At 41.8% G+C, this 15,485-nt stretch overlaps 1 protein-coding gene across 4 annotated transcripts in view; it reads left to right on the forward strand.

The window, feature by feature from the left end:
- The window catches only part of ncam1b (neural cell adhesion molecule 1b), a 335,812-nt gene that overhangs the window by 202,198 nt on the left and 118,129 nt on the right, over positions 1 to 15,485 (forward strand). For all 4 annotated transcript variants that reach the window (XR_009656853.1, XM_060943809.1, XM_060943810.1 and 1 more), the window contains exon 10: positions 6,823 to 6,852. Coding sequence is in view for 3 of the 4 variants with exons in the window: in XM_060943809.1 (XP_060799792.1) it covers positions 6,823 to 6,852 (30 nt within the window). In the remaining variant the exon portion in view is untranslated. The remainder of the gene's footprint in view (positions 1 to 6,822; positions 6,853 to 15,485) is intronic.

The raw sequence follows: 15,485 nt of genomic DNA on the forward strand, positions 1-15,485 counted from the left end.
AAATATATCGTCTTCATCTGTAGGCACTGCATTAAAGGGGGTGAAATGTTGGCTTGTTCAAATATGTTGAGGGGGAAAAAAAAATCAACAATTTCCGTAGGATGTACCTGTTTTTTCACATGACTGTATGGTAAGACATTATGGAAACATTCTCTCTGCTGCCACAGTTCAACAAACTACTCTTCTTTTAATTCTAATACGCCTTGCCTTCGCCACTACCGTGTTTATATCCGATTGGTAGATTTTCGATGAGTGTCGTATCAGCGGGCATGCTGAGATTTTCAGCGAACTTTTCTGACTTTGTCACCTGTCTTTGGTCGCAACTGCACTAAATCACCCACCGGTGAGCATGTTATGAGTTCTAACATCATTGATCTCAACTACCAACCAATTTTCCTTTACGATGTGTGATTTTGCCCGTAACAGGAAAATTGGGCCGAATATCATACAGTGTGAAGCCGGCCAAAATTGGGGTAATTATACTTGCAAGTAAACTTATCCTTGAATTTGAATGGGTTACATTTGGAGTTTACTTATCTTTTAATGACTGTTTTACACATTAGCTTAAAAGTAAGGCTTTTTTTGGGGGGGAGGAGGCTGTCGGAACAATGGGCAACATTGCCACATCACAGTACAACGTTCCTTGGTTCGATCTTGAGCTTGGGTTATTGTCTGTGTGGAGTTTCTGCACATGTTCTCCCTGTGTTCACATGGGTTTCCTCAGGCTTCTCCGGTTTCCTCTCACTGCCTAAAAAACCCACACAAGTCAGCTGACTGGCTATGCTAAATTGGCTGTGTGTGTGCATGGTGACCTGCGATGGACTGGCATCCCATCCAGGATGAATTTTCTCGTCTTTCACCCAGTATTACCAAGATAGACTCCAGAACCACCGAGATCCTGACAAGGATAAAGCAGTTACTTAAAGTACACTTTAAGCTCACTTAACGTGAAACCATATTATTATTTACACGCCTACAAGTAAACTATGAGCATTTTATTTGCCACCCACTTCTTTTCAAGGATACGTCTATCCCTCCATCCATCCATTATCTATACCGCTTATCCATCAGGGTCACAAGGGGAGCTGGAGCCAATCCCAGCTGACTTTGCGTGAGGGGTGGGGTTTCACCGTGGTCAAGCTGTCAATCTATCACAGGGCTAACACAGAGATGAACAACCATTCACAATCCCATTCACACCTATGGGCAGTTTAGAGTAGCCAGTCAAGTTAGAGTTGCATGTCATTGGGCTGCGAGAGGAAACCCATACAGGGACGGGGAGAACATGCAAACTCCACACAGAAAGACCCCAGTCAGCAACAAGGTTAGAACCCAGAACCTTCTTACTGTGAGGCAACAGTACTAACCACTGCACCACCATGGTGTCCTTCAAGCAGTGTTGTAGTCGAGTCACTAAATCTCGAGTCCGAGTCCAGTCTCAAGTCCAAGTCAAGTTCAAGTCTTTAAAAAAAATTTGAGTCGAGTCCACTATTGATCCAAGTCGAGTTTGAGAATGAGACTCCAACCGCACCATTTGACGGTGGCTGTTTCAGCGCCATTAACGTTAGTTTGTTCCTGAACATGCCGTATGAACATGTGAATGTGCTTCTCTTTGTCAGGGAGTGTGAAGTATTCTGTCAGAGATGGTTGGGAGACGGATGTAAGTGCAGAAGGTGTGTTTTATTAATACAAGTGAAGACGGTAAACAATCCAGAACGGCAGGCAAAATTGTAAAACAGTGAAACAGGCAACTGGTCGAGCGAGGCACAAACAGGCTATCGTAGACTCGGCAGAATCAAAGACGAGAATCAGGGATCAGGAAACCAAACAAGTAAATAAGGCTTGGTAATGTGTCAGCAACGCAACTCAATACTTTGCAAAGTAAGCGTGTTTTCACAGTTTTTATATGGGTGCCCTGACTGCGCCTTAATCCTGTGCAGGTACGAGTCGTTTACGGCACGCACGAGAGAGTCCGCTTGGCGTGCGCGCTGTCCGGAGTGCGCCCAAGAGTCTATCTGATGCACGCGCCAAGGTGCGCAGGTGTGACACTTGCACGAAATTAGTACAAAACTTAATGTAGATATAAATATCTTATGCCAAATTATTATGGCATGTTAGAAAAAAATTAAGAAAAAATCAGAGTCCTCGTCTCCAATTTATGAGTCCGAATGCAATTAATGCACGAGTTTGAGTCCAAGTCAGTGCTCAGGTCCTTAAAATCAGGGCACGAGTCGGACTCGAGTACTACACGCCTGCCCTCAAGTATACTTTGATGTCCGTATAAACTTGCTAGTATAAGAGACTTAAACCATAGATTTAGTGGATTTCTGGAAAGTGGAAAAAACTTTACCCAATTCCAAAACCTAATTCACACTATTTAAGACTAAATATATAAGTCTTATATAATCTATAAAAGACTGCATTACTAACTAAAGTTGCCAAATCATATTCAACATGTGTGTTCCAAGGTAGCTAGCTAGAAATTCTGCTTAACAAAGTCTTTATTGTTAACCCATTGGATTTGCTCCCATGTGTAGCTGAAACAACAAATTAATTTAAATGAGCATACTGTATTAAGCCATGGGGGGAAAATGGAAAAAGGCAGCATTTTTGCAAGCTAATGGAAGCATTTATATTAGAACTAGTGGGGTATCACATGAGTAGCTATAATGCAGCGCTGTTGAATTCTCAAATGGGATTGGTCATATTAACTTAGAAAGAGAGAGAAAGAAGATGCTGGCTAGTTTTGCGTTATAATGTACATTTTAAAATTACATTAATGTATGTAATTTAGCAGACACCCTTATCCAGAGCAACGTGCAAAATATCAACAGCAGTTGGGGGTTAGGTGCCTTGCTCAAGGGCACTTCAGCCATTCTTACTGGTTGAGGGAATCAAACCAGTGACCTTTTGGTCCCAAAGCTGCTTCTCTAACCATTTCCCATGGGGAGGGTCAGTTAGTGGCTGTGAATGGCCTATGCAGTGCTGGATACTGGACAGTGCTTAATTTGTGAAGTGGGAGGTCCCGGAACGCAGGAGGTGGGTGGGTCCGGCGACTCAAAAAAAAACAAAGGCGGGGGGTGGTTTACTATAACTTTACGCACACACGCCTATTGCATGACATGTATTGCAACAGCACCAGTTATCAAATCCTGGACAACAATGGACAACGCTCAGAATGTTCTCCAAACAGGCATTCAAGTTCACTCTCGCTCTCCACACATACGTTAAGGCAGGGGTCGGGAACCTTTTTGGCTGAGAGAGCCATGAAAGCCACATATTTTCAAATACATTTTCGTGAGAGCCATATATATTAAATTATATATTAAATTTATCTTCTAAAATAACAGACTGTACTCATATCACAACCGGTTTATTTTACCATTGGAGATCAGATCACACAAGACATGAGTTAAATGACTCATTTTAAGGATTTAAGTAGGGTGTTTAAAAGCATAGCCTAGGATGTCAAGCATATTTCAAGTTTAAAAGCAGTGCCAGCAAACATAAGTGCAATCAATTCAAGTAATAGTTAAGAAATAAAGGGTTTACAAAACAAGTTGGAGACTGGTACACTTGCAGCAGGTGCTGGTGCAGTGTCACTGTGTCCAACGTCGTCCATTTTAGGTCGTTTAGGATCCGGCTGTTCTGGGACTTTGAAAAATTTTAGTAAGCTTTCTTGTTTTTTTGCCATTTTTTCCACAGCGCAAGCTAACGGCTACAAAAAACCCAGTGTTCTATTGAGCGGAAGTATACACCCCATGTCCCCCCCTTCCCCTTTCGCATAGATTTTGCGGATGTCATAGGAGAGAAATCAACAACAGATATCAAAATCAAAACCGAACACTAAACAAATTTTATTTACTTATTTATTTAATTTATTGTTTGATTTTTTTCCCTTTGTGATGGTCACGGAGGTGATCTGATCCATTTAAATAGCTGACGGAACACCGAATGAAATGAAAATAGCTGCCGGATCCGACGACGGAAGTCCTGGATCTTGTTCCGGCTCAAATTAAGCCCTGATACTGGATCCATAATAGAAAATGTTATAATTTAAATAACACATTCAAAAAATTTGTCATTCGCGGAATGCTGTGATATAAAAATTAATAGAACACGTCAGGATAAGAAAATAATCACCTTTGGAATGGTGAAACATTACACCATCCTGTCATTGATTAGACACCTGGAGGAGTCTTATTCCTTACTTCGCATGTGTTTAGCGTAACCGTACCATCCCTACTGTTTTACCTTTTCTCCCCTGTGTCATCTATATGGGATGGTGACGTTCATGGCACTGTTGTTGTTGTTGTTGTTTTTGTTATCAGTAGGCTTTACCTTACAGTGTTAGATACTGTATCTGGCTCTCGGCTCTCTCGGGATGTAGTTTTCAAAATGAAAGCAACACAAGTACCAGCTTCAGATCACCATCATCATGACAAGCTTGCTTTTTTGGTGACCTTGCTATTATTTTTGCGAACATACTTTACAGTGGTGCTTGAAAGTTTGTGAATCCTTTAGAATTTTCTATATTTCTGCATAAATATGACCTAAAACATCATCAGATTTTCACACACGTCCTAAAAGCAGATAAAGAGAACCCACAAATGAGACAGAATATTATACTCGGTCATTTATTTATTGAGGAAAATGATCCAATATTACATATCTGTGAGTGGCAAAAGTATGTGAACCTCTAGGATTAGCAGATAATTTGAAGGTGAAATTAGAGTCAGGTGTTTTTAATCAATGGGATGACAATCAGGTGTGAGTGGGCACCCTGTTTTATTTAAAGAACAGGGATCTATCAAAGTCTGATCTTCACAACACGTTTGTGGAAGTGTATCATGGCACGAACAAAGGAGATTTCTGAGGACCTCAGAAAAAGCGTTGTTGATGCTCATCAGGCTGGAAAAGGTTACAAAACCATCTCTAGAGAGTTTGGACTCCAATCCACAGTCAGACAGATTGTGTACAAATGGAGGAAATTCAAGGCCATTGTTACCCACAAAGATCACTCCAAGGGCAAGGCGTGTAATAGTCGGTGAGGTCACAAAGGACCCCAGGGTAACTTCTAAGCAACTGAAGGCCTCTTTCACATTGGCTAATGTTAATGTTCATGAGTCCACCATCAGGAGAACACTGAACAACAATGGTGTGCATGGCAGGGTTGCAAGGAGAAAGCCACTGCTCTCCAAAAAGAACATTGCTGCTCATCTGCAGTTTGCTAAAGAGCACATGGACAAGCCAAAAGGCTATTGGAAAAATGTTTTGTGGATGGATGAGACCAAAATAGAACTTTTTGGTTGAAATGAGAAGCGTTATGTTTGTAGAAAGGAAAACACTGCATTCCAGCATAAGAACCTTATCCCATCTGTGAAACATGGTGGTGGTAGTATCATGGTTTGGGCCTGTTTTGCTGCATCTGGGCCAGGACGGCTTACCAAAGAAGAATAATGTTTTGGAATGGCCAAGTCAAAGTCCTGACCTTAATCCAATTGAAATGTTGTGGAAGGACCTGAAGCGAGCAGTTCATGTGAGGAAATCCACCAACATCCCAGAGTTGAAGCTGTTCTGTACAGAGGAATGGGCTAAAATTCCTCCAAGCCGGTGTGCAGGACTGATCAACAGTTACTGCAAACGTTTAGTTGCAGTTATTGCTGCACAAGGGGGTCACACCAGATACTGAAAGCAAAGGTTCACATACTTTTGCCAGTCACAGATATGTAATATTGGATCATTTTCCTCAATAAATAAATGACCGAGTATAATAATTTTGTCTCATTTGTTTAACTGGGTTCTCTTTATCTACTTTTATGTTTGAGGTCATATTTATGCAGAAATATAGAAAATTCTAAAGGGTTCACAAACTTTCAAGCACCACTGTAGATTGTGTCGATTCGCATCTTCACACATGAAACACAGACCATTTGCATTGGCAGTAACTGGAATGCAGCTTTGCTTGGTGGTGTAGTGGTTAGACGGGGGCCTTTCTGTGTGGAGTTTGCCTGTTCCCCCATGTCTGTGTGGAGTTTCCTCAGGGTGCTCCGGTTTCCCCCACAGTCCAAAGACATGTGGTTAGGTTAACATGGGGCAGCCATGAAGTGCCCTTGAGCGAGGCACCTAACCCCCAACTGCTTCCCGAGTGCTGTAGCATAGCTGCCCACTGCTCTGGGTATGTGTGTGTGTTCATTGCTCACTTGTGTGTGTGCACTGCGTCAGATGGGTTAAATACAGAGGTTAAATTTCACCGTGTGTTTAAGGCTTCTTGGCTTGGCTGTTGATTGATTTTCATCAGACCTGCTTGTAACCTTGGCTGTTCGTCACATTCCATTCTTTTAACCCTTATTATAACATCAGCATGCCTTTATTTCTTTATGTTTGTATTTGAAGTGGAAAAAGGAATGACGAAAATGAGAAATACAGGGAATATTTTGCCAGGGTGTTTCATTTTCTTTCTTTTTTTAAATAAATGTTCAACCTCAAGAATACTTTTCTATGAACTGTTAAATGTTTATGCTCCTTGCTCCAAATATTAATAAGGCGAAGTAGAACAGAAAAGCACACGATGATATAATTTGCCTCGCTGAATATTTTCCTTTCTTTTTAGGCACGTGGGTTTTTCCTTTCTTTTTCTTTTTTCCTTCTTTTTTTTAATCATGAGCCTGTCTTGCTAGATTAATTTAGTGAAATGTTCTCTGCCAGGGTCTTTTCTTCCCCCCTGGCTTGCATGCTGTAGCGATGACTGATTGAGGATCTGTTTTAAAAAGACTTCCTGTTTTTGTTGTCACGCTTTCTGTCTCTGTTTTCTCTCTACAGGCATCGTGGACTCGACCCGAACAACACAAGGTACAGCTTCTATACCTTTTTTTTTTTCCTGTCTATAATTGTAAAGCGACCTTGGGTTTTGAGAAAGGCGCTATATAAATTGAACCTATATTATTATTATTATTATTATTATTATTATTGTTTCTATACTCTGAACTCTCCAAACATAAACTAGTCACGGATTCTGTCAAAGACATTTCCACTCCCTTTCTTTACACTGTGGATTGGGTATTTGGACCAGATTGAGTTTTATGTGGATTTATACTGGATACTGTTTGTAGGAACCAAGCTGATTGTGATCGTGTAAAGCTCTAGGCACGTGAATGTTTTTTTTCTCTGAGAACGTAATAAAGCAATGCTTCTCTAATTAAATTGACATAAAAACGTAAAAAAAAAAAAAATCAGTTTGGTCCAAATGTGCCTCTTTATTCAACTTATTTCTTCAGGAATTCGACAAGTGCTGTTTTGCCTGAATATTTCATGTTTATTATGGTTCCCTTCGCAAAATGCTTTTTATTTTCAAGAACATTTCTCCCAGCAAAGCCAGCCAATTGTGGAGCAAACCACAGCATGTGCAGTAGCTAATGGCTGGTCTGCATTATTAACAAGGAGTCTCTGCTGAAAACTGTGGCCATGAAACATTAATATGCCACTGTTCTCACATTGCAAATGAATAACTAGAGCTTTATGTCTGAGAAGAATGGGAGATACGGCGCATTGAATGCAGCGCCCGTACTGCACTGCTGCATTGTGTGGTCCAGCAACGTGTCAGATCAGTGGCTCGAGTGTCAGGGGTCACAGCCTGGCCACTCCAGGAAACAACAGGAAGCAGACTGGGCAGTGCTCAGCTTTCCTATTAGGGGGGTAGATTGAATTGTGTTGCACATAACAGATGGGGAAGCTGCTGATGTCTGGCTAAAAAGAGACCGTGCATTACGTAAGTGCGACTGACTCTAGAGACAGCAGTGGCATAATGAACGTCCCAGACACACCTCTTCTACTGGAATCGTTCACAAATAGAGCTGTCACCATGGGCTCTTATATCATACGGCCCAGTAATAGAGAGAGAAAGCTGGCTTAGACACATATATAACGTGAAATACTTGAGAAAGTGCAATAATTTTCATACTTTCGCCACTTTAAAGCCTGACCGTTGTGTTCATGCGTTTGTTTTTGTGTTTGGCTGAACGCCTGTATGAGAGACTGAGAATTTGTGTCATCTTGTAGAAAACATATCCACCTCGTGCACTTCAATTTCAGTCCTCTGAGTAACTGCAGCAAATCTCTTCTCTCTCCCGTTTTATCCTCTCCTATTTACAACTCAGTCGGATTTTGGCCGCCTTTGGAACTGTTATACTACAGGAGTGTCTAAGCTTTCCAGCTGCAGCAGGATATCACCTAACACACAAAGTCTCTCCTGTACCAGGATCTCGTCATCCCGTCCTAGTACTCGCCAAGCCCTTAAGGCACACTGGGCAGCGCCAGTGTCCATTTCTATAACCCTCTGCCTCTCACCTATAGGTAGGTTGCATTTGATGTCAAATCTGCCTCATTAGATATCGGAGAAGCAGCTTTGGGACCAGAGTGTTGCTGGTTCGATTCCCTAGCCCAGCAGGAATGCCTGAAGTGCCCTTGAGCAAGGCACCTAACCCCCAACTGTTCCCCAGGCTGCTCTGAGTATGTTGTACGTTGCTCTGGATAAGAGCGTCTACTAAATGCCTGTAATGTAATATGCAAGACATGAAGTGGTGGTCAGCTAAGCTCACTGTTCACAAAGCGTTAGTATCACTGGAACGCCTCGCTCGTCATTAAAATGCCCTACACTTGCGACGTTTTGTTTTGCGCTGTTCGAATCAAACAAACCGTGAAACTGAAAAAAGTTTCTTCCGGGTTCCCCGTGAAGTAATAAAGGGGTGAAAGAGCAAAAAATTTTACAAAAAGATGACGAGAAAGGTGGCTCTTGAACCTTTCGCTGCGATGGAAGGGAGCCGAGTCGAAGAACACTCGAGTTTGCAGTGATCACTTTGTGAAAGGTTTGTAAATTCCTCTGGATTCGCAAATCACTTCTCTCACCGTTTTCTCTTATTTCGTGATGTTCTGAACTTCAGAAGACGTTCAAGACCTCAAATGTGTTTTTGTTTACTGTTTGATCGTGGCCGCCATATTGTAAACTAACACACGTTTTTGCTTTATTTATCAGGCTGTTCTAGCAATCTTTACAAGGACGAAGACGATGTAGATTGGGCTCCTACATTGAACTAGATCAATAAGATAATCGAGACGATCGACGTAAACACAAAAGCAGAGCTCACGAGTTAACAGCACGAAACTGCTTCCCTGGCTGTGTAGTTACAGCGAGCCGCGATAACTTCTCTGCCTTGTTTCACCAATCCCCAGGTCTTTAAAGGGGTTTCTGTGGATCTTTGTGAATGATTTATCTGGAAGAGAAGAGCAGGGAGGGCTGAGAATCGAGTGGTTGTGGTTTGTTTATACCCAATGCTAAAACTTGTAGCGTCCAAGCAACCATCGCAAAGACGCGTACAAAAAGTCCTACTTACTCGGGTAAAAACAATACAGGATTTACAGTATCTTGCAGTGTCCTGATCCCCAGATCTTTAACCCAGACACACATAAAAAGTTGTACTCCTTCATGCTCTTCCAGGTTCTCATCTGTGTGTCCATGTAGAACGATGTCTGCAGTACCAGGTAGTTTGAGATGTCGGGGAACTCAACGGATGGATAATTTTCCAACTCGTAGGAGAAATCCTTCTTTGTTAATGTGTAAGGATCTATCGCATCGCAAAGAGAAACTTTCTAAAGGTATCTTGACCGTACATTGGCCTCGAAACAACTGCGAAAATGGTCGGAGACGGTTTCACTAGTTCAAATTGGTTTGTTTGACCATCACTTCATTCACTGGAAGTAAACTTGCAAGCAAAAGTCACGTGACTGAATACAACCTATTACATAGTGGGGGGCTGGTTCTCTGGTAACCGCAAGAGTTTGACTCCCTGCTCACATCTGTATTGCGGTGTGCCTCACCAGATGGCAGTAGGTATCATTTTTATGATGGTCTTTGGCATGACCCGACCACGAGTAGAACTCATTATCTCCCAGTCGAGAAGCAAAACTGACATAGAAGATGATCTTCAAAAAAAATTTTTTTCTTCTTTTAGGACAAATGACATTGACCACTTTAGTTAAGGACTTGTTTGCCGTGTTTACCGGTTGGATACATCATCACTTATTAGCTCCAGTAATATTCTTATAAAAAGGTTCTCCTGCCTGGATTCCTTCCAGCTGCTTGGTTCTCTGCTCTCTCATCCTCTTCCTATTTTTTTTTCATTACCCACGATTTGTTTCCTAATCTCTTACGATAATAAATTCCTTAATTACCGCAAAGTCTCTTGACATCTGAGACACATGCATTTGCTATGGCGCTCGATCAAAGAGGATTCTTGTTCACAGCTCTTTTGAAATCGTTCCTTCTCACTGCGAAGTTTGCATTTTTGTGTGTGTGCAGCCATGACTAAATATGAGTCATTAAATTAATTTGTAGGTGTAGTCAAAGGGAGGGGGAAGCCTCTTTCAGTCAGTAGGAAATTGAAAATTTGAATACCGGTAAGTACAACTTCCAGGTCCTTCCCCATCCCTCTCGCTCTCCGCTGTGCTCCAGCTCTGCCTCGAAAGCCCCTCCCTACAGAGGTGGTGAGCAACCTTGGCAACTGAAGTTGTCTGATAAGAGAAAGTGTCATGAATCGGGCTAAATAAGCAGTAAACCACTTATGAGAACATTTACTGTAGCTGGGAGAGCACAGGCACACATAAATATCAGGACACACACCAAACCGAGGCGACTGCCTGGGGTCTTCAGCAAAGATATTTCCAGCAATAGAAATAAAATAGTGTTAACCATAGAATCAGAAATGAACTAACTTAGCCCGACTGCAACATTACAGTAACGTGAGATATGCAGTGAGGAGTGTTACTGTAACTATTACCATCTTAGCTTTGTGGTTTTTATTTTTATTTTTTCCAAAAATCAAATCAAGCAGGGGTAATTACCTGTTAAGCAGAAATGTGGCACATTCGCCATCGATTTTGAATCCTTTCAGCTGTTCACAAGTGAGTGATTGACACTCTGTCAGACACTCCTCCTGGCTCGGATTGGTTGTTTTGATTCGGGCACAGTGGATTATTGCAAATAGCATTAGGAGCGCTAGGTGGAGCCAGAGCATCCTGATTTTTACCTACTACAGCTTTAACACAGACTGCTACCACTGTCAGGTCAAAGGAAAAATTGCGCCGTGTTGGCTGTTGGGCATGCATTCTAAGAGAGAACGTACAGGTTAACAATTATTCAACGAAGGCAAAGTGAACATTGGTGAATAATAACGGAGACGAAGTTGAGGTTATTATTCAGCGATATTCACTGAGCCTGAGACGGATAATTGTTTTGGTATAAATACACAGGTGATTATTTAAAAAGAAAAGTATATTAAAAACATTTATTTCAATCTTCAAAAGCAGCATGCAAATGGGGAAGCCATGGCCTAATGGTTAGAGAAGCAGGACCAAAAGGTTGCCGGTTCAATTCCCTGGCCCAGCAGGAATGCCTGAAGTGCCCTTGAGCAAGGCACCTAACCCCCAACTGATCCCCAGGCTGCTCTGGGTATGTTGTACGTCGCTCTGGATAAGAGCGTCTGCTAAATGCCTGTAATGTAATGCAAGTGTAATAAAGGCACGGTGCAGACTTGTCACTTATCTGTGCCGCCTCACATAAAATACTTTGTTTTGAAATCGATAAAATAAATCACAATTCCACCTTACCTTTCGACCACCTTACCTTACCCTTACTAAACTCTCGCAGTTACCAGAGGACCAGCCCCCCACTGTAACCCTAGCTATGTAAAAGGCGAGAGGCCGAGGGCTACAGAAACGGAGATCGGCGCTGCCTAATGTGCCATTGGTGCGGGAAGGACTTTAGACCTTACCTTTGAATAGTTTTAGATCAAACCTCATAGCATTGCATTATATTACATGGCATTTAGCAGACGCTTTTATCCAGAGCGACGTGCAATGAGTGCAGAAGTCAGGGACACAAAGTGCTGAACTTCTAGACAAGAAAGTTCTAGTGCCAACTGAACAAGTGACAGTCGTATCTAGTGTAAAATATGCTGTTGAAATATCAATACTCAAACAGCCAAGGAAACAAACCAACCATATAAAGCACAACGAAATAGAGAACTCAAAACAGCTAACCCCAGGTTAGACAGTACACAGCCTGGGTTGGTCTAGACCGAAACACAGTTACGCAGTAGGCAGGGAAGAGGTGGAGCCTGAAGAGGTGAGTAGCATCTCTACTGCTTTTAGGAACAGCATTTTTTTTTCATAATTTGTAATTCTTCTTGACTTACGGTGATAAAGCGATTGGCCGCCATTTTGCCAAGTCACTCGAGGCGATTATCAAGAAACAGTCAGAATTTCTCAACCAATCAGTGTGCACAATTTTCCATACTCACCTGCGTATTTACAGTGCTCAGCGTAAATGAGTGCACCCCCTTTGAAAAGTAACATTTTAAACAATATCTCAGTGAACACAAACAATTTCCAAAATGTTGACAAGACAAAGTTTAACTTATAACGTGAAAATAAGATTAATAATATAACTTAGATGACCTCTTTTAGTGACTGGATGCTGGATGGAGAGCGATGCTCAACTTGTCTCTTCAGAATTCCCCATAGGTGTTCGATTGGGTTCAGATCAGGAGACATACTTGGCCACTGAATCTCTTTCACCCTGTTCTTCTTCAGAAATCCAACAGTGGCCTTAGATGTGTGTTTAGTAATGTTGGAAAAGTGCACGACGACCAAGGGCACGGAGTGATGGTAGCATCTTCTCTTTCAGTATAGAGCAATACGTCTGTGAATTCATGATGCCATCAATGAAATGCAGCTCCCCGACACCAGCAGCACTCATGCAGCCCCACATAAGGACACTGCCACCACCATGTTTCACTGTAGGCACCAGGCATTTTTCTTTGTATTCCTCAGCTTTGCGACGCCATACAGTTTTGAAGCCATCAGTTCCAAAAACATTTATCTTGGTCTCATCACTCCAGAGTATAGAGTCCCAGTAGTCTTCATCTTTGTCAGCATGGGCCCTGGCAAACTCTAGGCGAGCTTTTTTGTGCCTGGGCTTTAGGAGAGGCTTCTTTCGTGGACGGCATCCATGCATGCCATTCCTCTGCAGTGTACGCCGTATTGTGTCACGGGAAATAGTCACCCCAGTTTGGCTTTCTACTTCTTTAGATAACTGCAGTGAACTTGCATGCCGATTTTCTTCAACGCTTCTCATCAGAAGACGCTCCTGTCGAGGTGTTAACTTCTGTGGATGACCTGGACGTCTCTGTAAGATGGTTGCAGTTCCATCTTTCTTAAATTTTTGTACCACTTTTGCTACAGTATTCTGACTGATAAGTAAAGCTTTGCTGATCTTCTTGTAGCCTTCACCTTTGTGGTGTAAAGAAATTATTTTCTTTGGGGAATTCTGAAGAGACAAGTTGAGCATCACTCTCCATCCAGCATCCAGTCACTAAAAGAGGTCGTTGTTGAAGAATGGAAAAAGATTGATGTTGCAAAATGTCGCCAACTTGTTCATTCCATGCCTAGAAGACTTGGTGCTGTCATTAAAAATCATGGAGGCCATACAAAGTACTAGATGGAGTAGTTTTTGTTGTGGGGTGTACTCATTTTTGCACCACCCTAATTTGAATAAAACTAAAAAATGTGTAATCTAAGTTTATATTATTAACCTTACTTTCACATTATAAGTTAAACAGATGTTATATTAAACTTTCTCTTGTCAACATTTTGGAAATTGTTTGTGTTCATTGAAATATTGTTTAAAATGTTACTTTTCAAAGGGGGTGTACTCATTTACGCTGAGCACTGTATACTAACATCAGGTAACATCTCTCCATAGGGCACATTTGGCCCCGGGGATGGACTTTGGACCCCCCTGACATATGGCTACTTGGAATTTTGACTCGATTGTATTGCAGATCCCAAGATATGCCTGGCATTTTTTAATTTATAAGATTTTAAAAATAAACAAAACAAATTGCTATGTGGGAAGAGTTTATGGTATACATTTATATTTAGTAGTCGGTCTCAGCTTAGGTTTTTTTCGCTTGTGGTACGAATGCAGTGAAAAGCGAACTGCGTGAGTCCTGTTGGATTTTAACAGGGCGTCGGAACTTTGTACATCGACATAACATCCTGTATTCCCGGACTGAACTGTAGGCTACAGTGGTGCTTGAAAGTTTGTGAACCCTTTAGAATTTTCTGTATTTCTGCATAAATATGACCTAAAACATCATCAGATTTTCACACACGTCCTAAAAGTAGATAAAGAGAACCCAGTTAAACAAATGAGACAAAAATATTATACTTGGTCATTTATTTATTGAGGAAAATGATCCAATATTACATATCTGTGAGTGGCAAAAGTATGTGAACCTTTGCTTTCAGTATCTGGTGTGACCCCCTTGTGCAGCAATAACTGCAACTAAATGTTTCCGGTAACTGTTGATCAGTCCTGCACACCGGCTTGGAGGAATTTTAGCCCATTCCTCCGTACAGAACAGCTTCAATTCTGGGATGTTGGTGGGTTTCCTCACATGAACTGCTCGCTTCAGGTCCTTCCACAACATTTCGATTGGATTAAGGTCAGGACTTTGACTTGGCCATTCCAAAACATTAACTTCATTCTTCTTTAACCATTCTTTGGTAGAACGACTTGTGTGCTTAGGGTCGTTGTCTTGCTGCATGACCCACCTTCTCTTGAGATTCAGTTCATGGACAGATTTCCTGACATTTTCCTTTAGAATTTGCTGGTATAATTCAGAATTCATTGTTCCATCAATGATGGCAAGCCGTCCTGGCCCAGATGCAGCAAAACAGGCCCAAACCATGACACTACCACCACCATGTTTCACAGATGGGATAAGGTTCTTATGCTGGAATGCAGTGTTTTCCTTTCTCCAAACATAACGCTTCTCATTTAAACCAAAAAGTTCTATTTTGGTCTCATCTGTCCACAAAACATTTTTCCAATAGCCTTCTGGCTTGTCCACGTGATCTTTAGCAAACTGCAGACGAGCAGCAATGTTCGTTTTGGAGAGCAGTGACTTTCTCCTTGCAACCATATGGTGTGTGCATAAAGGGTGTGTGCCATCCTGTTATGTTGATGGTATCGTTAATACGCATGTTCACAAGCCAAAATAAGACGCTGCAGCAGGCTTACTGCGTACACACATGGGTCGGCTGCTCGTGTTCATTAATAGGGCATCCCTGTACTCGCTATACCCTGCGTATGTACATGGGACACGTGACGTTTTGGGGGTGAGCCTCACTTTGATTTTTACGACAGCGGCTGTGAGTGATGTTGATTTTTTATTCAACAGCTCTGAAGAAAATCTGCTTGAAATCCCCTGAGTCTTGGGAACTAAGACATTATTATAGGACTTGTTCACATGCAACTCACGCAATCATTGTATCGTTCTCAGCTCAGTTACTGCAGTTACTGACTTTGTATTATAGACATGCAGCTCTTGCAGTCTTTGTTTATAGTTATCTCAGTATTAAGCTCT

The sequence above is a fragment of the Neoarius graeffei genome, chromosome 17 (assembly GCF_027579695.1).
Source record: "Neoarius graeffei isolate fNeoGra1 chromosome 17, fNeoGra1.pri, whole genome shotgun sequence".
NCBI classification, from domain to species: domain Eukaryota; kingdom Metazoa; phylum Chordata; class Actinopteri; order Siluriformes; family Ariidae; genus Neoarius; species Neoarius graeffei.